This window comes from Macaca fascicularis, chromosome 15 (assembly GCF_037993035.2).
Source record: "Macaca fascicularis isolate 582-1 chromosome 15, T2T-MFA8v1.1".
Taxonomy (NCBI): Eukaryota; Metazoa; Chordata; class Mammalia; order Primates; family Cercopithecidae; genus Macaca; species Macaca fascicularis.
Window position 1 is genome coordinate 16,183,060 of NC_088389.1, and position 21,947 is coordinate 16,205,006.

Sequence of the window (21,947 nt, forward strand, 5' to 3'; positions counted from 1 at the left end):
CCCCCACTGGGCTGGCCTGGTGGCAGGGGCGGCATCCTGAACAGTAGCAGAAGCCAGGGCACAGGTTTTGATTCAGCCAGTTCCCCTCTGCCACTCAGCCCCTCGGCAGCACACCCCAGGGTCTTGGCTGCAAGAAAGCAAACACCAGGAGGCCCCATCCACACTCCCACTCTGGGGTTCTGAACACAGGCCCTCGACTGCTCTGAGTTCAAATCCTGGACCTGCCACTTGTTGGCCTGTGACTGTAGGCAGGTCCCATGGCTTTTTTTTTTTTTTTTTTTTTTGAGACGGAGTCTTACTCTGTCGCCCAGGCTGGAGTACAGTGGCGCCATCTCAGCTCGCTGCAACCTCTGCCTCCCGAGTTCAAGCAATTCTCCTGCCTCAGCCTCCCAAGTAGCTGGGACTACAGGTGTGCGCCACCATGCCCGGCTAATTTTTGTATTTTTAGTAGACATGGTTTCACCATGTTGGCCAAGATGGTCTCCATCTCTTGACCTCGTGATCCGCCCGCCTCAGCCTCCCAAAGTGCTGGGCTTACAGGCGTGAGCCACCGTATCTGGCCCCCATGGCTTCTTGAAGCCAGCAACAGTTCCCTCGTCTGTCAAATGGGTATAATTCTCCATCACCAGGTCTCTGCAAGGGGGTCTGCAGAAAGCACTGCCTGGCATACGGTCAACAGGCGTCAGTCCGGTCTTCTCATCTCACAGTCAGGCCACCTGAGGTGCACAGGGACGGAGGGACTTGTCCCAGGCCACACGGCCAGGCTTCCTCTACACCGCACAGGTCCCTGATCACCAGCAGCCCCTCTCTCCTGTCTCTGCTGAGGGAGCAGGGGGTCAAGGGTCAGTCGAAGGCTTTGCCATTTCTTTAAAAAACAAAGTTAAAGGCTTTAATTCACTCCAGCCACCCACTGTCTTAGGGTGTCCCAGGCAGAGGCCTTCTCCCTTCCCAGAAGGCACTGGGAGGAGGAAATCTACCACCCAGCACATGGCAGGACCCAGGGCCTGGCCAGGCAGTGCACACAATACGCTGGGCCTGAGCCAGGAGGCAGGCAGGGTATGGGGGGGAGACAGGCTGAACGGCCAGGCCACTGCAACAGTGAGAGACCCAGGGAGCCCCTCGCTATCTCGGCCAGGAGGAAGGAGAGACCAAGGCACAGAGCCTTAGAAAAGAGGACATCCTCTCCTGGCCTCCCATCCCAGAGCCCTGATCCCTAGGCCAGTCTAGACAGAACCAGGAAAGCAGAAAACAAAAGGCACCTAGTATGTAAGTTCATGGGGAGAACGCAGGCAGGTGTGGGAGGCTCCCACCTCCAACCCCGGGCCTCAGCTACTGGGACAGTGCAGGCTCCAGCAGCTTCAGGACACCACCCACCAGGTGCAGGCTGCCAGTGACCAGCACATGGATGGCAGCAGCCTCATGGAGTACGCTGGCCCCACTGTGAGCCACAGGGTGGGTGAGGAGGCCCTTTGGGGGAGTGGGTGGCTGGAAGACAGGGTCTCGGCCTTGGCTGATCCATTGCAAGGCATGTGAAATACAGCTGAAGACGAGGGAGCTGGCGCTGCAGGTGTGGGGTGGGTGGGGCGCCAGCAGTAGGGATGTGGGCCCAGCAGGCTCTGGGCTGGGGGCGCTCCAGAGGTCTGGGCTGGCCTGCTCTTCGTCCAGGTGGTTCCAGTGCTGCTGGTGTTCCAGGCAGCGGAGCAGAACCTGGTCCAGTGTCACCGTGAAGTTCTGTTGGTCTGTGGAGCACAGAGACAGGCATGTCAGCGAAGGGGAGAGGGAGTAAGGGACAGGGGTGGAGAAAGGGGCTGGTGCACCGTGAGCACCTGTTTAGCACCAAGCCCTTTACATCATCAGGCCAGCAGTCTCGGCTCATGGTCTTCTCCATGGACACAATGAAGAAACTGCAGCTCAGGCAGGTTCAGTGACTTGCCTAAGGTCACGAGAGGCAGAGCCAGACACTCTGGCTCTACAGCTTTTGCTCACTAGGTACCATTTCCCCACCCTGGCCTCACTGTCTCCATCTATAAAATGGAAATCCAGCTGGGGACCATCACCAAGTGGGCATTTCTGGGGCTGCTGGTTAAAAATGCAGATTCCGGCCGGGCGCGGTGGCTCAAGCCTGTAATCCCAGCACTTTGGGAGGCCGAGACGGGTGAATCACGAGGTCAGGAGATCAAGACCATCCTGGCTAACACGGTGAAACCCCGTCTCTACTAAAAAATACAAAAAAAAAAAAAACTAGCCGGGCAAGGTGGCAGGTGCCTGTAGTCCCAGCTACTCGGGAGGCTGAGGCAGGAGAATGGTATAAACCCGGGAGGCGGAGCTTGCAGTGAGCTGAGATCTGGCCACTGCACTCCAGCCTGGACGACAGAGCCAGACTCTGTCTCAAAAAATAAATAAATAAATAAATAAATAAATAAATAAATAAAATAAAAATAAAAATGCAGATTCCAGGCCGGGCACCGTGGCTCATGCCTGTAATCCCAGCACTTTGGGAGGCCGAGATGGGCAGATCACCTGAGGTTAAGAGTTCAAGATCAGGCCAGGCGCGGTGGCTCAAGCCTATAATCCCAGCACTTTGGGAGGCCGAGACGGGCGGATCACGAGGTCAGGAGATTGAGACTATCCTGGCTAACACGGTGAAACCCCATCTCTACTAAAACATACAAAAAACTAGCCGGGCGTGGTGGCGGGCGCCTGTAGTCCCAGCCACTCGGGAGGCTGAGGCAGGAGAATGGCGTGAACCCGGGAGGCGGAGCTTGCAGTGAGCTGAGATCCGGCCACTGCACTCCAGCCTGGGCGACAGAGCGAGACTCCATCTCCAAAAAAAAAAAAAAAAAGTTCAAGATCAGCCTGGCCAACATGGTGAAACCCCATTTCTAAAAAAAAAAAAAAATTAGCCAGGCGTGGTGGCATGTGCCTGTAATCCCAGCTACTTGGAAGGCTGAGGCAAGAGTATCGCTTGAACCCGGGACAGGGAGATTGCAGTGAGCTGAGATCATGCCATTGCACTCCAGCCTGGGCGACAGAGCAAGACTCCATCTTTTTTTTTTTTTTTTTTTTTTTTTTGAGACGGAGTCTCACTCTGTCGCCCAGGCTGGAGTGCAGTGGCCGGATCTCAGCTCACTGCAAGCTCCAGCTCCGGAGTTTACGCCATTCTCCTGCGTCAGCCTCCCGAGTAGCTGGGACTACAGGCGCCCGCCAACTCGCCTGGCTAGTTTTTTGTATTTTTTAGTAGAGACGGGGTTTCACCGGGTTTACGGGGTTTCACCGGGTTAGCCAGGATGGTCTCGATCTCCTGACCTCGTGATACGCCCGTCTCGGCCTCCCAAAGTGCTGGGATTACAGGCTTGAGCCACCGCGCCTGGCCAAGACTCCATCTTAAAAATAAACAAAAAACAAAATTAGCCGGGTATAGTGGCGCGTGCCTGTAGTCCCGGCTACTCACGAGGCTGAGGTGGGAGAATCATTTGAATCTGGGAGGCAGAAGTTGCAGTGAGCCAAGATGGCACCACTGCACTCCAGCCTGGGCAACAGAGCGAGACTGTCTCAAGAAAAAAAAAAAAAATGTAGATTTCAGAACTCTCCCCAGCCAGACTGATGTGGGGACTGGAGATGTTTTTTGTTTTTTTTAAGACAGGGTCCAGGGTCTTGCTCTGTCACCCAGACTGGAATGCAGTGATGCAATCATGACTTCATGACTCACTGCAGCCTCCACCATCCAGGCTCAAGCGATCCTTCCACTTCAGCCTCCTGAGTAGCTAGGACCACAGGTGTACACACCCACACCTGGCTAATTCTTCTATTTTTTTTTTTTTTTTTTAATAGAGATGAGGTCTGGCTTTTAACTCCTGGGCTCAAACAATCCTCCTGCCAAAATGCTGGGGTTACAGGTGTGAGCCACCAAGTCCAGCCTGGGACCTGTATTTTTTACACTATTTCAAAAATTTTTAACACGACACATAGTAAAAAACACATTTTATATTGCAACCCAGTACTCACATACTTGTACGTATGTATGCCTGGAACAGAATGACCTTCGCCAAACAGGACCTACCCTTACTTGTGCAATGCACACTGGCATTTTCTATTCTACTCTATTTCATATAAAATTAAAAATGCTGGCCGGGTGCGGTGGCTCACACCTGTAATCCCAGCACTTTGGGAGACTGAGGTGGGCGGATCATCTGAGGCCAGGAGTTTGACACCAGCCTGGCCAACATGGTAAAACCCTGTCTCTACTAAAAATATAAAAATTAGCTGGGCATGTTGGCACATGCCTGTAATCCCAGCTATTCCAGAGGCTGAGACATGAGAATCATTTGAACCCAGGAAGCAGAGGTTGCAGTGAGCTGAGATTGTGCCACTATACTCCAGCCTGGGTGACAGAGTGAGACTCTGTCTCAAAAATTAAATTAAAGAAAAAAAATTTTTTGAGACGGAGTCTCGCTCTGTTGCCCAGGCTAGAGTGCAGTGGCGTGATCTTGGTTCACTGCCAGCTCCGCCTCCTGGGTTCACACCATTCTCCTGCCTCAGCCTCCCAAGTGGCTGGGACTACCGGCACCCGCCACCACGCCTGGCTAATTTTTTGCATTTTTTAGTAAAGACAAGGTTTCACTGTGTTAGCCAGGATGGTCTCGATCTCCTGACCTCGTGATCTGCCCACCTCGGCCTCCCAAAGTGCTGGGATTACAGGCATGAGCCACCGCGCCTGGGCAAAAATTTTTAAAAATAAAATTAAATAAAGTATACTTTGGTGTATAAAAGAGTATAAGTACACTAAAGTGTGCTTATACAGTAAAACAAATTTATTTTCTACCCCAAACCTCCAGTCTGGAAGCCCCCACTGCCTACCTCAGGGACCCCTGCCCATCCCCAGGGGCCATGCCTGTTACATCTCACCTGCATTGCCTGTGGATGACACCTCTGTCAGGTTGGGGCAGAAGACGGCATAGTCAAACTGGCACGGCTAGAAGGCCAAGGGAAAGACCTGGTGTCAGACCCCGGAAAGGATATCCGCCGACTTCCACATGACCCCCTGAGCCCACATCTGGAGATGCAGCCTCCCTGACAACTAGAATGACGCTGTATAAACCCAGCCAAGGTACTTCAGCACCCTGCCCCCATCTGCCTCAGTATACCTTGCCTGGCCTGTGGCCTGAGCAGCGAAGCCCCAGCCTACTGTACAGATGGGGGAACCGAGGCCACAGGTCAAGAGGACTTGCTGAAGGTCACTCAGATAGTGAGGAGACCCCAAATCCAGGCTGGAAAAAGACTGTGGGTAAATGGGAGCGGTTCTGGATACAGCCTCAGCCTCCTGGTCTGTGAAATGGGAGATGATACCTAGGGGCCACTTCAGCCCTGACAGCTTGGGCAGCCTCAGTTTCCCCAAGCAGAGAAAGGCCCAGTGACTCCTTCAACCAAACTCGAGAAGCAGGTACCCTTAGCAGCAACCCAGTTTTATGGAGAGGCAAAGTGAGGCTCAGGGAAATGCCACCTCTCGCCCAGTCCAGGGTGATATGCTAGTGCCAAAGGGGCATGACAAGTGAGTCCAGAGTCTACGCCTTTAGCAACGACGTGGCCCTCCTCGTAAGCCTGGACTTGAGTCTAGACACGCGGGGAAATGAGTAATGACCTATGACTGGACTCCCTGCGGCCCTGCGGCACCTGGCGGAACCAGCATATGCACCTAGTCACATCTAATCCTCAATACAACTCAGAGTGGCGACTGGCACCCCCCAGGGTCACACCGTCAGACCCAGGGCTTCAGGACTGCCTGCCGCCCACCCGCAAGTCGGCCCCTCACCTGCAGCAGTTTCAGCAAGGCCGCCGGGTCCCGGTCCCCGGTAGCATTGAAGAGCAAGACTCGAACCTCGGGCCCACTGCTGCAGGGGCGAGGAGCTGGGTCAGAGGGCGCAGCCCATTCTCCCAATCCCGTCCCCGCCCTTCCCCACGACCCCGCCCCTCCCCGTGGGCCCGCCCCACCCTTCCCCAAGATCCCGCCACTTCCAGTGAGCCCGCCCAGGCCCCACCCCCATCCCTGCCCCTCACCCGCTCGGCCTCTCTCGGCCCTGCAGCGCCTGGCGGAACCAGCGCACGCAGGCCTGCACGCTGCTGGGGGTGTGCGCGCCGTCCAGGTACCAGGTAAGGGGCCCGCGCCGCAGCACCTGTGTCCGCCCCAGCCACTCCGTGTTCCGAAGCCCTGGGGGAGGGCAGCAAGGCAGTCCTCCAGGTTCTCTCCCACCCCCGTCCTCAACTCCGCACACACACTGCTGAGGCCAGTCTCCCCTGCAGGCTGCGCCCGCTCTCAACACTCTGAGGACCCCGGCAGCCCAGGAACTTCTTACTAGCACCAGTCAATGGCTCGGCCTTTTCGGCTGCCTCATCTGGTGGAATCTTTCAGGCAACTCTGAAAGGGTCTGCTATCATGTATGATTCCCGTTTGACAGCCCGAGAGCCCTTAGCTGGGGCCGGGATGTGATGCGAGGTCGGCCTGTCTCCAGGACCTTGTCACTTGCCCCTGACAACAGGCGTGGCACACAGTGGGCCCACTATTTGCTGCAGGGGCTTAAAAGCATGAGCACCCGCTGGGTGCTGAAAGCTTTGGGGGAGGCAAGAAGCAGATGACTGGATCACCGTCCTCCAGAACCTCAGGGTCTGATAACAATGATAGTGACAGTGATAGCAGCTTCCACTGGCTGGCACTTTATCCCACATTGGCCAGGCCCTGCACTCAGCACCTTAGTGATGTCACCTCAGCGAATCCCCACCACAGCCCTTGGCAGTGGCTCCTATCATCATCCAGTTTGGCAGATGAGAAGACAGGCTCAGAAAGAGTTCATGAGCTCAAGGTCAGGGAGGTTTGCTGACATCAGAATCCTTTCTCTTAAGCACCACTTCAGATTGTCTCTATCTCCCAAACAGAAAACCAAAAAAAAAAAAAAAAAAAAGAAAAAAACATCTGAAGGGGCACAGACACATGCAGTGGTCCCAGCTGGGCAGGAAGGTCCAACTCACCGAGCCGCATGTGGGATGTGGGCTGGAACACGGGTGCCAGGGGCAGCTGCCACAGGAGCCCCGGCCTGGATGCTTTCACCTCCCCAGCACCTGCGGGGTGTGTGAAACCAAGTGTGCCCAGGACCCTCCTAGGCAGGCTCCACAGGTGCCACTGACCTGCCTGCCCACTCAGCTGCCCGCCGCTCACCATGGTGGTCCTGCCGCTGCAGCCAGCAGTGGGCCAGTTGCAAGGCCAAGGCGGCATTGGACCGCTGGTGCTCCCCGTCCAGGCCCAGGGCCAGCGGCGGCCCCCCTTCCTCCAGGGCCTCCAGCGTCGGACACAGGTAGAGAGGACACTGGGGGAGACAGGCAGGAGCGTGTCAGCAGAGGCCCTCCCTGACCACATCAGCCCTCCCATCTCTCCCCTCCCCCAGCCACCAAGCCCTGCTCCCAGAACTGAGATGTGTTCCAACTGGCCCGGCAGCTTCCTCACTGCACAGATGAGCAGACTGAGGCCCCAGAGGATGCAGTGCCTCCTCAAACAGGAGGGACACACGCCCACCCTGCCGCTGCCCCCATTCCAATCAGACTTACTGAGATCTGCTGGGCTCGGTCCCTCAGCACTGCCAGGGGACCTTCAGGTTGGAGCACAGTGAAGGCAGGGACGCCTTGCTGTGGAGGGAACAAGGAGAGAGAAGGGGCTACCTAGCGTCCTCCACACTGCTATCTCTGGCCCCCACATCCCTGGGTCTGGGCTACCACTGGCTCTCATCCCTCATGTTTCTTCATTTCTGTTTTTTGAGAGGAAGTCTCACTCTGTCACCCAGGCTGAAGTGCAATGGCACAATCTCGGCTCACTACAACGTCTGCCTCCCGGGTTCGAGCGATTCTCCTGCCTCAGTCTCCCCAGTAGCTGGAACTACAGGCGTACACCACCACACCTGGCTAATTTTTGTATTTTTAGTAGAGACGGAGTTTCACCATATTGGTCAGGCTGGTCTCAAACTCCTGACCTCAGGTGATCCTCCTGCCTCGACCTCCCAAAGTGCTGGGATTGCAAGCATATAAGCCACCATGCCCAGCCATCCCTCATGTTTCAATGGGGAAACAGTCTGGAGAGGAGACTCAACTTGTTCCAGTCACACAGTGAAGCCAGGATGAGAATGCAGACGCCCAGGCCTTCCATGTCTCTCCCGTCCCCCAATCTGCCTGGTCACCTTAAAGATGCCCCCTTTCTGCCATGCAATCTTCTCCACCGTGTCCCCCAGGAGGCTGGTGTGGTCGATGCCAAGAGAAGAGACGCCGCACACCACAGGCTTCCTGCAGAGGAGGAAAAGGCCATGAGGCCCTGCCGAGCCACCAGGCGGCAGGTGAGGCTGTGCTCCTGGCTGCCGCTCCTCGCCCCAAGCAACTGTGCTCACCTGATGATGTTGGTGCAGTCATAAGCCCCGCCAATGCCCACCTCCACCACTGCCAGGTCCACCTGCCAAAGACCAGAGGGCATGGCAGGGGGTATGAGGGTGCCCAGAGGCCACATGGAAGCAGGGAGCCCCCAGGCCTGCTGAGGTTCCTGTTCCCAAGGCCTCAGATGCAGGGTTCTAGGGAGAGGGCACACACCTTCTCTTGGAGGAAGACGTGGAAGGCCATGAGTGTCAGGAAGCGGAAGTAGGGGGGCATGGAGACACAGCTGCCATCCTGTGACACAGGGACATGTCAGGGCCCAGAGCCCCTGCAGCCCCTCCTCTGGGGACATGGGGTGCTGGAACATGTAGCACCCCCAACCCCACCCACCCACCAGCCCTCTTGCATGGGGCACCTTGGTCTCCTCCAGCCGGTGGTAGAGGCGCCAGAAGTACTTGGTGAAGAGCTCGGGACTGATGGGCTGCCCATTGATGCGGATCCGCTCCCGAACCTGCACCAGGTGGGGAGAGCTGCCGGGACAGCTGGGGTCGTCAGGACTCCCTTCCCGAGCATCCTGGCCTTCCCCCACCCTGCAGGGGCTGAGGCCACTGGCCTCGGTGCCTCGCCTCTCCTGTGTCCCTCGGTTTGTTCCTGGTACCCCATCCCCCCGGACTATCTGTAGCCCCCCCAGTCCTCCCCCTCTTCTATCTCCAGGTCTCTGTACCTGGCTCACCCTATTAACCACACTGGTCTCAACTAAGACAGCTCCTCCTCCTTTGGACCCTCACCCAGGCTGGTCTCGCACATCCAATGGTCCCATACCAGTCACTCTGCTGACATCTGTCCCACAATGCCATCTGTCTCACAGCTCTCAGAGAGAAAGCCCACAAGCAACGTTCAAGCTGCAGCCCTGGGCTGGCCCTCAAGGCCACATGGGCCCAAGGTGAAGGCTAGGGTTTTTATCCCCAAAATGACTATAGTTTTTATTTTTACTTATTTATTTTTCTTTATTTTTGAGACAGGGTCTTGCCCTGTCACCCAGGCTGGAGTGCAGTGGCACAATCTTGGCTCACTGAAACTTCCACCTCTCGGGTTCAAGTGATTCTCATGCCTCGGCCTCCCAAGTAGCTGAGACTACAGGTGCACACCACCACGCCTTGCTGATTTTTGTATTTTTAGTAGAGACAGGGTTAACGCCATGTTAGCCAGGCTGGTCTTGAACTCCTGGCCTCAAGTGATTTGCCCGCCTGGGCCTCCCAAAGTGCTGGGATTACAGGCATGAGCCACTGCGCCTGGCCCAAAAAATGATTTTAGAAGACAGGTTGGTGCCTTATGTTTCAATCCTCAAAGACACTCAGGTAGTAAGTCCTCCTCTCCATCTCTTTATTTGAACAAGAACTGTTTAGGGAAAACATATTGGCTTGAAATGACCTTAGGCAGCTGATTTCAGAAGTTCCTGGTGATGGGCTTAGGAGACATGCATGACACAGGAAGAGTGATTCTGGTTCTACCTGGCCATCCTCTTGTGTAAGTCTAGACAAGTGAGACCAAGAGGGGGCGCTGTCTCCTGGGGAAAGCCACAGCAGAGACTCGCTGAGCAGAAGGGCTCCTATCTGCAGCCCGCCTGGGAGACTTTAACATGGATGGCACAAGCCACCCTTATCATTTAAGCCCTTGCAAGGCAATTTTCTCCTTAAAGATGTACTAATTGATAAATATCTCTATGTGATTTTAAAGTTATATAAGGACTTTACTTTTTTTTTTTTTTTTGAGACGGAGTTTCACTCTTGTTGCCCGGGCTGGACTGCAATGGCGCCATCTCAGCTCATGGCAACCTCCGCCTCCCAGGTTCAAGCAATTCTCCTACCTCAGCCTCCGTAGTAGCTGGGATTACAGGCATTTGCCACCACGCCCGGCTAATTTTGTATTTTTAGTAGAGACGGGGTTTCTCCATGTTGGTCAGGCTGGTCTCGAACTCCCGACCTCAGGTGATCCACCCGCCTCGGCCTCCCAAAGTGCTGGGATTACAGGCGTGAGCCACCGCGCCCGGCATTTTTTTGTTTTTGTTTTTCTTTTTTTTTTTAAATAGAGATGAAGTCTCCCTATGTTGCCCAGGCTGGTCTCAAACTCCTGAGCTCCAGTGATCCTCCCACCTTGGCCTCCCAAAGTGCTAGGATTACCGTTGTGAGCCAACACACCCAACTTGTACTTTAAGTTATTAAAGAGACCTCTGACCATCTGACTATTCCAGTCATGTATTTTTTTTTTTTTTTTTAAAGACAGTGTCTTGCTCTGTCGCCCAGGCTGAAGTGCAATGGCGTGATCACCGCTAACTGCAGCCTTGACCTCCCCGGGCTCAGGTGATCCTCCCACATCAGCCGCCCAGAGTGCTGGGATTATAGGTGTGAGCCACTACACCCGGCCTCCCGCTACATATTTAGTTTATACATTAAAGTTGTTGCCCCTTTTCCAATTTTTTTTTGTTATGAAAATTAAGGCCAGGCACAGTGGCTCACACCTGTAATCCCAGCACTTTAGGAGGCCGAGGTGGGCGGATCACTTGAGGTCAGGAGTTCAAGAACAGCCTGGCCAACATAGTGAAACCCCATCTCTACTAAAAATATAAAAATTAGCCTGGTGTGGTGGTGGGCGCCTGTAATCCAAGCTACTCGGGAGACCAAAGCAGGAGAATTGCTTGAACCCGGCAGGTGGGGGTTGCAGTGAGCCAAGATCACGCCATTGTACTCCAGTCTGGGCGATAGAGTGAGACTCAGTCTCAAAAAAAAAAAAAAAAAAAAAAAAATTAAAGGTTGCCATAAACATGGGCCAGTATGGTATGTGCACTGCATGTTTATTGAATGAATAAACAATGGGCAGAGAGACATGTAGCTGACCTCCTGGGGGTGACCCTGGTCCTGAAGCACTGGCTGGTTCCATAGCCCCCCAGGGTCCATTGGGACAGAGACACTACATCCCTCCACAACCCAGTACCTAAAGAATCCCGTTTTCAGGCCATAGCTTCGGAGGATACATTCCGTGAAGGCACAAGTGGAGCCCTTGAAAGAAAAGGGATTGTCTGGGCAGGCTCTACCCCACCAGCCACTTAATAGACCCCATACCCCTGGGTCCTGCCCCTCACCTTCCCCTTCGTCCCAGTGACGTGGATGATGTTCAGCCGGTCCAAGTCCTCCACCTGGGACAGACAGACAAGGTCCCCACCTCAGCTATGGGAATCACTAATGGGGGTGGGAGGTGGTCACTGGCTCTCTCTACCTTACCTGCAGCCCACTCCGTGCCAGGTACAGTTCCATGGCTTCCAGCTGTGTCTGGGGGTCACCCCGCTGGCGCTTCACCTGCTCCAGGTAGCCGGCATTGGTCTGCAGGGTATTAAGCATGCGCACGGCATCCTGGCAACCACAGTGCCCAGATGGCAGGTTAAGGCTCACTCAGGGTCCACAGGCACAGAGACACCCAGCAGACCAGTGGCCAAGCCAGGGCAACAAGGCCAGTACCAGGCCTCCCTGCCGTGCCAGCCCCGTTACTTAGCCTGTAGGTTAAGCAACAGAGAGTATGGCATCTTTCCAGCTCTGGCAAATAGGGGAGCCTAGGGCAATTCAGCCCCACCCAGGGAGTGCCACACAAAGAAGATGGCATGACTAACGGGCTAGCCTTCCTTCCTGCCCAGGCTCCCCCGACTTTACTCCTGGGCCTTTGCCCTCATTCTCTCCAGTGGGGTCCATTGCTATATTGCTCCCTGCCAGGGCGGGGTCAGAACTACAGAAGGTTGGGGTATTTTAATTCTGGAGTTCCCCGAAGCTCCATCCCAACTTCATGACTCTGGGGTTCCACATTCCAACCCACAGAAGAGCAACTGAGAGGGAGGAGGGGTGTGCCGGGGGTCACTCAGCCAGGAAGGCAGGTAGGTACTGCTTCAGGAGGGTTCACAATGGAAGTGGGAGTGGGGGTGCTATTTCCTTCCCCTTAGGCCTCATATTCCGTGCCTCCCACCCTCAGGACCTCAAGGCTGGCTGGAGGCCCCACCTTCATCAAACCAGTGCCACCCGTTTGACTGGCATCAGGTTCTGGTCTAGAGCAACTGGCTCTTGACACAGCGCCCGCGGACATTTTCTGTTTTCCAGGTTCTGGGGCCCTCCACTACCCCTGATTCCTGCCTGTCCCCCAATTCCAGGCACTTGGATCCCCAATCTTCTGAATCCTGGACACCCCACCCCCAGATCAATACTCCTGGATCTTTCAAGCCTGAATTCCTGAGTCTTTTCCCTCCCCTCTTTCCCCACTCCCACTGCCGGTTCAGACTCCGGGATCACTGGAACTCCAGCACCACCGCTGAGCCTCTGGGCTTCTGGATCCTAGCTCCAGCGACCCTTCCCACTCTCCAACCCGGGGCGGGGTCGCTAGAGTCTCCGAATTCCCAGACCCAGGCCCAACTTCCTGGTCCCTGTCCCCACCCCCAGGCTCCAGGATGTTCCGCCTCCCGAGTCCCCCAGTCCAGGGCTCCCGGTACCCTCTCGGCTAGCGGAGCCCGGATGTTCTGTGGCTCAGCGCAGGCCCACGTGTCGTCGCGCCCCGGCCCGCAGGCCCGCCTGATACCTGGTACTCCATGCTGGGCTCCTGCGGCACCGGCCACGCGCTCAAGCCCCGCTGCGCTGCGACCTGGGTCGTTACGCCGCGCGCAGACGCCGCTGCCAGGAATAGAGCGGCGCGCAGGTGGTTCCGCGCCCGCGACATAGCCCCGGCGACCTCGGCAGCGCGCTAGGCCCGGGCGGGAGACGCCCCGCCCCGCCCCCGCCCCGCCCCCCGCCCCGCCCCCCGCCAATCAGCGCAGCGCCGCCTCACCCCGCCCCCCGCCCATCAGCGCAGCACCGCCCCACCTGCCATCTATCAGCACCGCCCTAAACTCCCCCGAGCAGCCCTCGTGCGCCACTAAAAAGCCGCGCCTCCCGAGTGCACCATCCTGGTGAGGGGCAGGCCTCGGGACCATGTTTATGAGTGGCACGCTCCGGGGCGTCCCCTCCCTTAGCGGGCACGCACTCCTTTTGTCACCATCCTCCCAAGGACCCCGCAGCACGTCCCAAAATAGCCGGTCCCGGTCAGCAGCCCTCAGTCTCTGCTCCGAACAGGGATAGGATGACAGAGCTGCGGACACCTGAGACACCTCTAAACAGCTGCTGCTGTTTAGAGAATGGATTCGAGGGCCACCAGGGGATGGTGGGGCAGTAATCCTTCTTTTCTGTGAGTGAGGAGGATACCTATTTGTCGTCCTGAAGTTTTCAGAGCTTTCTCCCATCTATTAGCTTCTTGGCCCCACCTGCTAGCATGAGAAAGTTGCATAGTGAAATCCTTTTGACAGCTGAGACCCAGAACCCAGGAGGGAGGAGGAAGCTGCAAACAACCCACTGCGGATAATCAGTCTGATAAAAGGCAGTCCTTCACATGACTGTTGGAGTTTCCGTACCTCCTTCCCCTCTCCCTCTTCCCAGCGTTGGGAGAAAATATTTATGAGAAATTGTTTGATTTCGAAATAAGCAAGTGATGTTTTGGGAAGAGTCTGTCATTGGCTGGACTTCTGCTCTTCACACACTGCTGGAGTGTCCCGACCCTGGCCCCGTGGGAGATAGAGAATTTCTTCCCTCTCTTGGGTTCCTTTAGTCATTGAAACTTTCTCTATACATATGCATGCATATAGTTTAATAACTGCATAAACATAATCAAGAGACTGGACGCAGTGGCTCACATCTGTAATGCCAGCACTTTGGGAGTCCACAGTGGGCAGATCATGAGGTGATGAGTTCGAGACCAGCCTGGCCAAGATGGTGAAACACCATGTCGACTAAAAATACAAAAATTAGCCGGGTGTAGTAGCAGGTGCCTGTAATCCCAGCTACTGGGGAGGTTGAGGCAGGAGACTTGCTTGAACCTGGGAAGCGGAGGTTGCAGTGAGCTGAGATCACACCACTGCACTCCAGCCTGGGTGACAGAGCAAGACTTTGTCTTGGAAAAAAATAAATCATGAGGCTTTAAATATTTTTATTTTGCTTACTCCCTTCCCCGTCCCCCCATACACACACAAACAGTTCCTCCTCTGGCAATCCTGTTGACAACTAAGTATATGTCCCACAGTTTTCTATGCTCATGAAACCAGACACACCTAGACATCTATAGGGTCTTGCCAATGCAGGTGACAATGTTTTTTGCATCTTAGCTTTTCAAAAATTTTTATTTTTAGAGACAGGGTCCCAATCTATAACTCAAGTTGGAGTGCAGTGGTACAATCATAGCTCAATGCAGCCTTAAACTCCTGCCCTCAAGCAGTCCTCTCACCTGGGCCTACCAAAGTGCTGGGGTCACGGGCATGAGTCACCATGCCTGGCTGCAACTTAACTTTCTTACTCAATGACAAGCTTATTATTTTCTAAGACATTTACTTAACTTTTTTTTTTTTTCAGATGGAGAAAACACTTTTTTTTTTTTTTTTTTTTAGATGGAGTCTTGCTCTGTCACCCAGGCTGGAGTGCAGTGGCACCATCTTGGCTCACTGCAACCTCCGCCTCCCAGGTTCAAGCAATTCTCCTGCCTCAACCTCCCAAGTAGCTGGAACTACAGGTGCGTGCCATCACACCCGGCTAATTTTTGTATTTTTAGTAGAGATGGAATTTTGCCATGTTGGCCCGGCTGGTCTTGAACTCCTGACCTCAGGTGATCCACCCACGTCGGCCTCCCAAAGTGCTGGGATTACAGGCTTGAGCCACCATACCCAGCCCTTCACAAACACTTTTAGTACATCTCCAGATTCAGACACTGCTGTAAACACTTCTGACACAGTTGCTCATTTAATCTTCATCACAAACCCATGAAATAGGTACTAATATTATCATATAGGCCCAAAGGAGTAAAAGCATATGCTCAAGTCACAAAACCAAGATTTGACGTCTGGCCCCAGAGTCCTTATTCTTAGCCTCTGCACCTCCTTCCCTGTCTCCCCAGGGACACGGCTAATTCGGTGTCTTTAATGGCCGTGTGGCCTTCCCGGGAGCATCCTGGATTCACCTATGGAAAGGCATTCATTCTGCCTTCAGTGTTTTGCTGCTATGGATATGCGTTTACATCGAAGGGATTAATTTCTGTGAGTTGAATTGCATGGAGGGGTCGGGTTGGCTCCAGGGATGTTTGCAATCCTTTTCCCCAATGCTGCTGTAGTCTTGGCATCCCAGCAGCTGTGTGTGAAGGAGGCACCCCTCTCCCAGGATGTCCCCAGACCACAGGGTGCAGAGAACCATCTCAGTGTTTCTCATTCCCCAGCTGCAGTGAACTTGAGCATCTTCCCATGCATTTATTTCAGTGAACTGCCTAACCCATCCTTGGCCCATTTTTCTAATGTCTGATGAGCTTCTTCATGTCAGTTATAATAGGCCTTTGTGGGCTGCACGCAGTGGCTCCCACCTGTAATCCTAGCACTTTGGGAGACTGAGGCAGGAAGACTGTTGGAAGCCTAGAGTTCTAGATCAGCCTAGGCAACATGGTGAAACCCCCTTCTCTTCAAAAAGCAAAAATTGCTGGGCATGCTGGTGCACATCTCTAGTCCCAGTTATTTGGAGGCTGAGGCAGGAGTTTTTTTTTTTTTTTTTTTTTTTTGAGACAGAGTCTCACTCTGTTGCCCAGGGTGAAGTGCAGTGGTGCAATCTCGGCTCACTGCAACATCTGCCTCCTGGGTTCAAGCAATTCTCCTGCCTCAGCTTCCCGAGTAGCTGGGAATACAGGCGCCTGCCACCATCCCCAGCTAATTTTTGTATTTTTAGTAGAGATGGGGTTTCACCATGTTGGGCAGACTGGTCTGAAACTCCTGACCTCAGGTGATCACCCGCCTTGCCCTCCCTAAGTGCTGGGATTACAGGCGTGAGCTACTGCGCCCAGTCAAGATGGATAATTTGAGCCCAGGAGTTCGAGGCTGCAGTGAGCTATGATAGCACCACTGTACTCCAGCCTGGGTGACGTAGTGAGACCCCCATCTTTTTAAATAAATAAATCAAATGCTTAAAACATTTTTTTTTTTTTTTTTGAGACGGAGTCTCGCTCTGTCGCCCAGGCTGGAGTGCAGTGGCGCGATCTCGGCTCACTGCAAGCTCCGCCTCCCGGGTTCACGCCATTCTCCTGCCTCAGCCTCCCGAGTAGCTGGGACTACAGGCGCCCGCCACCGCGCCCGGCTAATTTTTTGTATTTTTAGTAGAGACGGGGTTTCACCGTGGTCTCGATCTCCTGACCTTGTGATCCGCCCGCCTCGGCCTCCCAAAGTGCTGGGATTACAGGCGTGAGCCACCGCGCCCGGCACTTAAAACATTTTTTTTAACAAAAGGCACTTTGTGTAGTACTCATATTATCTCTCAGTTTCTGTCCTCTGTAGGGCAAGTATTTTTTCCAGATCTACTATTGGTGGCCTCAGTGGACTCATCTGTAAGAGGTGGCATAGGTGCTCTAAGCCATTCCTCCAAGAATGAGATCCCAGAGCCGGACTCCCTCCTCCAGTGTAAGGTGGAAAGCTTGTCCACATTGGTGAAAAAAACACTTTTTCTTATGTTTTCTTTTAAAATTCTAATTTTTTTTGGATAATATATCATTCAAATAGTTCAAAGACTGGCTGGGCGCGGCCAATCCCAGCACTTTGGGAGGCCAAGGCGGGTGGATCACTTGAGGTCAGGAGTTCGAGACGAACCCGGGCAACATGACGAAACCCTGTCTTTACTAAAAATGCAAAAAGTAGCCAAGCTTGGTGATGCACGCCTGTAATCCCAGCTACTTGGGAGGCTGAGGCACAAGAATCACTTGAACCTGGGAAGCGGAGATTGCAGTGAGACGAGACTGCATCACTGCATTCCAGCCTGGGTGAAAGAGCAAGACTCTGTCTCAAAACAAACAAAAAACAACAAATAGTTAAAGGGTCAAAACGGTGTACAGTAAAAAGCCTCCCTCTCTGGGAGCCCAGATTCCAGCACCCTAATCTTCCCTCCTCGAAGCAGTCAATGTTACCAGTTTCTTGTCACCTTTCCAGAGATAGGTATTTACTAGCAAATACAAATATATATTGATTTCCCTTTTATACTCACAGATAGCAGCAGACTGCAAGGCAAGCCTGCCTTGTACTTTCGCCATGTCCTTTTTAAACCAGGGCCCTATTCTGGGCTGTGTCAGTACATAAGGGCCATTCCGTTGGCGAATTTGTTTTGAAGCTGTGTGTAGTACTCCATGGTGTGGAAATACTACTGTGTACTCAGCCTGTTGCCTACTGATGGACATTTGGGTTGTTTCCAGTATTGTGCTATCACAAGTAATGGATAACAGTTTACCCAAGCTACAGTGGGTAACATTTTACCTTCATCATTTCTTCCTTGTGTGGCATATCTCATGGACAAATTCCAAGAAGTGCAATTGCTGGGTCAAAGGTGACCTGCACTTGCCTTTTTTTTTTTTTTTTTTTTTTTTTTGGAGACGGAGTCTCACTCTGTCGCCCAGGCCAAAGTGCAGTGGTGCGATCTCGGCTCACTGCAACCTCCGCCTCCCAGGTTCAAGCAATTCTCCTGCCTCAGCCTCTCCAGTAGTTATTACAGGTGTGCGTCAGCACGCCCGGCTAATTTTTGCATTTTTAGTAGAGACAGGGTTTCACCCTGTTGGGCAGGCTGATCTTGAACTCCTGACCTGGTGATCCACCCACCTTGGCCTCCCAAAGTGCTGGGATTACAGGTGTGAGCCACCGCACCCAGCTGACATTTTTATACACATGGCCACGTTGTCCCCCAGAAGGATTCAAGTTTCTCCTACTTCAGCAGTGCATGAGCCAGGATTTCCTCACATCTTCAGCAACACAGCCAGCTTTGATCCTTGCCAAATGTAAGGTGGAAAAATGGATTCTCTGAGTAGTTATCATTTACATTTATCGTGAAGGAGGCTGAGCACTTTTTTTGTGTTTAACAGCCGTCTGTGGCCGGGCATGGTGGCTCATGCCTGTAAGTAATCACAGTACTTTGGGAGGCTGAGGCGGTGGATCACCTCACGTTCAACATCAGTCAACATGGTGAAACCCTGTCTCTACTAAAAATACAAAAGTTAGCTAGGTGTGGTGGCACCTGCCTGCAATTCCAGTTACTTGGGAGGCTGAGGCAGAAGAATCGTTTGAACCTGGGAGGTGGAAGCTGCAGTGAGCCAAGATCGCGCCACTGCACTCCAGTGTGAGGGACAGCAAGACTCCACCTCAAAAAAAAAAAAAAAAAAAAAAGGCTGGCCGGGCGTGGTGGCTCACACCTGCAATCCCAGCTCTTTAGGAGGCCGAGGCGGGTGGATCATGAGGTGAGGAGTTCAAGACCAGCCTGACCAACATGGTGAAACCCCATCTGTACTAAAAATACAAAAATTAGCCAGGCGTGGTGGTGTGTGCCAGTAATCCTAGCTACTAGGGAGTCTGAGGCAGGGGAATCGCTTAAACCTGGGAGGCAGAGGTTGCAATGAGTCCAGATCACACCACTGTACTTCAGCCTGGGCAACAGAGTAAGACTCTGTCTCAAAAAAAAAAAAGAGCTGTTTTGTTTCTACAGCCCACTCACCTCCTTTGTGGCTTTTTATTTGAAAAGCCACAAATATTTATAGAAGGAACTAGAAGAAAGTATAAAGGGAAAAATCAAAGGGATCTTCATCACGCAGCTGGAGAGGGAACTGCCGTTGGCCTTTTGGTGCTCACGAAGGCATTGCGTTCTCTCTTTCCAGGAACAACAACAGAAACACAGCCATTGTTGGAGAGAAGAGAAAACAAAGGGGGCAGGGGAACCAGTAAGTGGGCCGGTGCACACTCACGTGGGCAGATCTGCAGGTGCGTGTGGAGGGAAGGAGGGGCTGGGGTAGGAGCAGACTGAGGAACTCTGCCTTAACCCCCACCTTCCCACAGGGAAACGATGTCCTTCATTCACTTACTCATTGGGAAGAAATTATCTCTGCCAGACCCTGGGCTAGATGCTGGGGTCACTGTAGAGAACAGAAGACAAGGTACTGCTCACAGAGCACCCAGACCCGGGGGTGAGAGGGCAGCAAAGAAATTCACAAAGGAATATACAGATTTACAAACCCCGATCAGGTCAGAGGGTAACCACTGCAGAGTGGCAGGCTGAGGCTGAGAGAGACAGAGAGAGCTGGGGCCTCAGATCTGCCTGGGATACTACACTCTCTCCTGCCCCGTCACACACTCAGGATTAATAACACCCACAAGTTCACTGTGGCCTGGTCCCTGCCTACCTCTGGACTCACCCCCCACTTACAGGGCAGAGTCCCTGCCAGCTGGCAAGGACTTCAGCCATTGGCCTTGGCTTCTCCCACCTGCAAGCTTTTGCTTGTGATGTTTGCCTCTGCTGAAACACCCTTGCCTTGTTTTTGTCTTCTTTCCCTTTTTGGGGTGGGTTGTTTTTTGTTAACATTTATTAAGTAAGCACTAGGCTGGGAGCAGTGGCTCACGCCTACAATCCCAGCACTTTGGGAAGCCACGGTGGTGCAATCGCTTGAGGCCAGGAGTTTCAGAACAGCCTGGCCACAACGGTGAAATCCCATCTCTACTAAAATTACAAAAATTAGCTGGGTGTGGTGACACACTCCAGTAGCCCCACTACTTGGGAGGCTGAGGCAGGAGAATCCCTTGAACCAGGGAGGTGAGCCGAGATGGCGACACTGCACTACAGCCTGGGTGACAGAGAGACAGAGTAAGACACTACCTCAAAACAAACATTTATTAAGCACTTATCCCTGTGTTTGGCACCTGAAATCTCATGAAAATTGTGTGAATTCCAGATGATCCCTATTTTACAGGTGGAAAAATGAAAGTTCAGAGAGGTTAATCAACTCACCCAGAGTGATACAGCAGGCACAGGGACGTGCCAGAGCCCACTTAAACCCAGATTACTGACTTTAATGTTGGTCCTTGCACCTCACCACCACCTGTCTGGTCACCCTGGCCTTCTCTGCTGTCGAACTGCTGTGTGACCATGGGCAAGACATTTCCCTCTCTGATCCTGTCTGACCCTCAGTCTCCTTTTTAAGAGAGTGAGGATTTTTTTTTTTTTTTTTTTTGAGAGTCTCACTCTGTTGCCCAGGCTGGAGTGCAGAGACCCGATCTCAGCTCACTGCAACCTCCACATTCCGGGTTCAAGAGATTCTCCTGCCTCAGCCTCCATAGTAGTTGGGATTACAGACATGCGCCACCATGCCCAGCTTTTTTTTCCAGAGACGGAGCCTTGCTCTGTCACCCAGGCTGGAGTGCAGTGGCGTGATCTCGGCTGACCGCAACCTCTGCCTCCCAGGTTCAAGTGATTCTCCTGCCTCAGCCTCCCAAGTAACTGGGACTACAGGTGCCCACCATCGCGCCTGGCTGATTTTTGTATTTTTAGTGGAGGCAGGGCTTCATCATCTTAGCCAGGCTGGTCTCGAACTCCTGACTTCATGATCCACCCGCCTCGGCCTCCCCAAGTGCTGGGATTACAGGCATGAGACACCGCGCCCGGCCGTCTTACCAATTTTCAGAGGGAAAAAACGTAGAATTTTTTTTCAATTTGTTCTCACTCTTTAAGCATGCTGGGTGCTGAGGTTAGCCCTGTAAGGGGCTGGCAGCATCACCCCCAAGAAACGGAGGCGTAGAAAGGAAAGGCCACCTTCCTGGTCGCCGGCTTCTCCTACCTGGAAGGAGGCAGTTTTAGCTGAGGAAGGTTGTCTGGATGGGCCCTCCATGGTTCCTTCCCACCAGAACTTCTCAGCCACTGGCAAGGAGGCAGCCAGGGACCTGGCACCTCTCATCCCTTGGTCTCCTGCTCCCCTTCTGGGTAGGGCACGAAGTGACACACACGTGTGGGCATCTCTGCCAAGCCACCTCTACCCAGGATTTAGCTGGAGTTGTGAGGCTCGTTGACCCAGAGAACGTGATTTGGGGAGATGCCAAGGCCTCCCCTCCCCTGATGGGACTGGGGGAAGAGGTTCTGGTCTCTCCAGTGTACAGGGAGAAAGGTTTTACCTGATAGGTTCCTGCCCTCATCCTAGGATCAGCCCAGGGACTTAGCTTCCCTAGCGGGTTTCTGGAGTGGAGCGTGGGACTGGTCAGAACCTCACCGCGAGTTAAATAACAACTAGGTAGAGGTTAAAGGTAAGCACGCAGGCAGGCAGGCAGATGGGAGGCGAGGGGGCTATGCTTGGGAGGGCTTCCAGACCTTGGGGCTGGCTTTATCTAGCCTCCTCCAGGCCTCCTTATCCCAGCCCACCCACCTTACAGTTAGGGCCCGTTTTTGCCCTTGCCCTGCCAGGGTGAGATCCTGGCCAGGGAGAGGAGTACACAAAGGACAGGGTGGACACGGGACACGCTTAAGAGTCCAAGTCTGCTGGAGGAAGAGGCTCTGTTTCAGCAAATCACTTGGGCAAAAAGAAGCCAGGTAGCCAGGAGTGGTGGCAGGCGTCCTTAATCCCAGCCATTCGGGAGGCTGAGGCAGAAAATCGCTTGACCCCAGGAGGAGGAG

General features: G+C 53.6%; 1 protein-coding gene across 17 annotated transcripts; it reads right to left on the reverse strand.

Moving 5' to 3' along the window:
- Positions 1-862: 862 nt before the first annotated feature.
- FPGS (folylpolyglutamate synthase) lies at positions 863-21,318 on the reverse strand. Of its 17 annotated transcripts, XM_074016483.1 has the most exons (17): positions 21,121-21,318; positions 19,375-19,425; positions 13,671-14,412; positions 11,679-11,807; positions 11,540-11,593; positions 11,392-11,456; positions 8,816-8,930; positions 8,617-8,694; positions 8,421-8,482; positions 8,217-8,319; positions 7,594-7,671; positions 7,208-7,355; positions 7,021-7,110; positions 6,055-6,205; positions 5,810-5,888; positions 4,906-4,972; positions 863-1,739 (listed from the first exon to the last, which is right to left on the reverse strand). In XM_074016483.1, exons 4-17 carry the CDS (start codon positions 11,793-11,795, stop codon positions 1,330-1,332), a joined length of 1,617 nt encoding a protein of 538 aa, XP_073872584.1. In that variant the 5' UTR covers positions 11,796-11,807; positions 13,671-14,412; positions 19,375-19,425; positions 21,121-21,318; the 3' UTR covers positions 863-1,329. The 17 variants fall into 17 exon arrangements, with proteins under 17 accessions (XP_073872584.1, XP_045228624.1, XP_045228620.1 ...); XM_045372689.2 differs by lacking the exon at positions 19,375-19,425 and having other exon boundaries at positions 13,671-13,729; XM_045372685.2 differs by lacking the exons at positions 13,671-14,412; positions 19,375-19,425.
- Positions 21,319-21,947: the final 629 nt, after the last annotated feature.

Excerpts from the sequence above, each read along its gene's own strand:
- FPGS (XM_015436521.3), bottom strand. The coding sequence starts at position 13,149 with ATGTCGCGGGCGCGGAACCACCTGCGCGCCGCTCTATTCCTGGCAGCG. Across the intron at positions 11,457-11,539 it reads TCACTGGGACGAAGGGGAAG|GGCTCCACTTGTGCCTTCAC; the intron begins GTGAGGGGCAGG and ends TTTTCTTTCAAG. Across the intron at positions 1,740-4,905 it reads GTCATCCACAGGCAATGCAG|ACCAACAGAACTTCACGGTG; the intron begins GTGAGATGTAAC and ends TGTGCTCCACAG.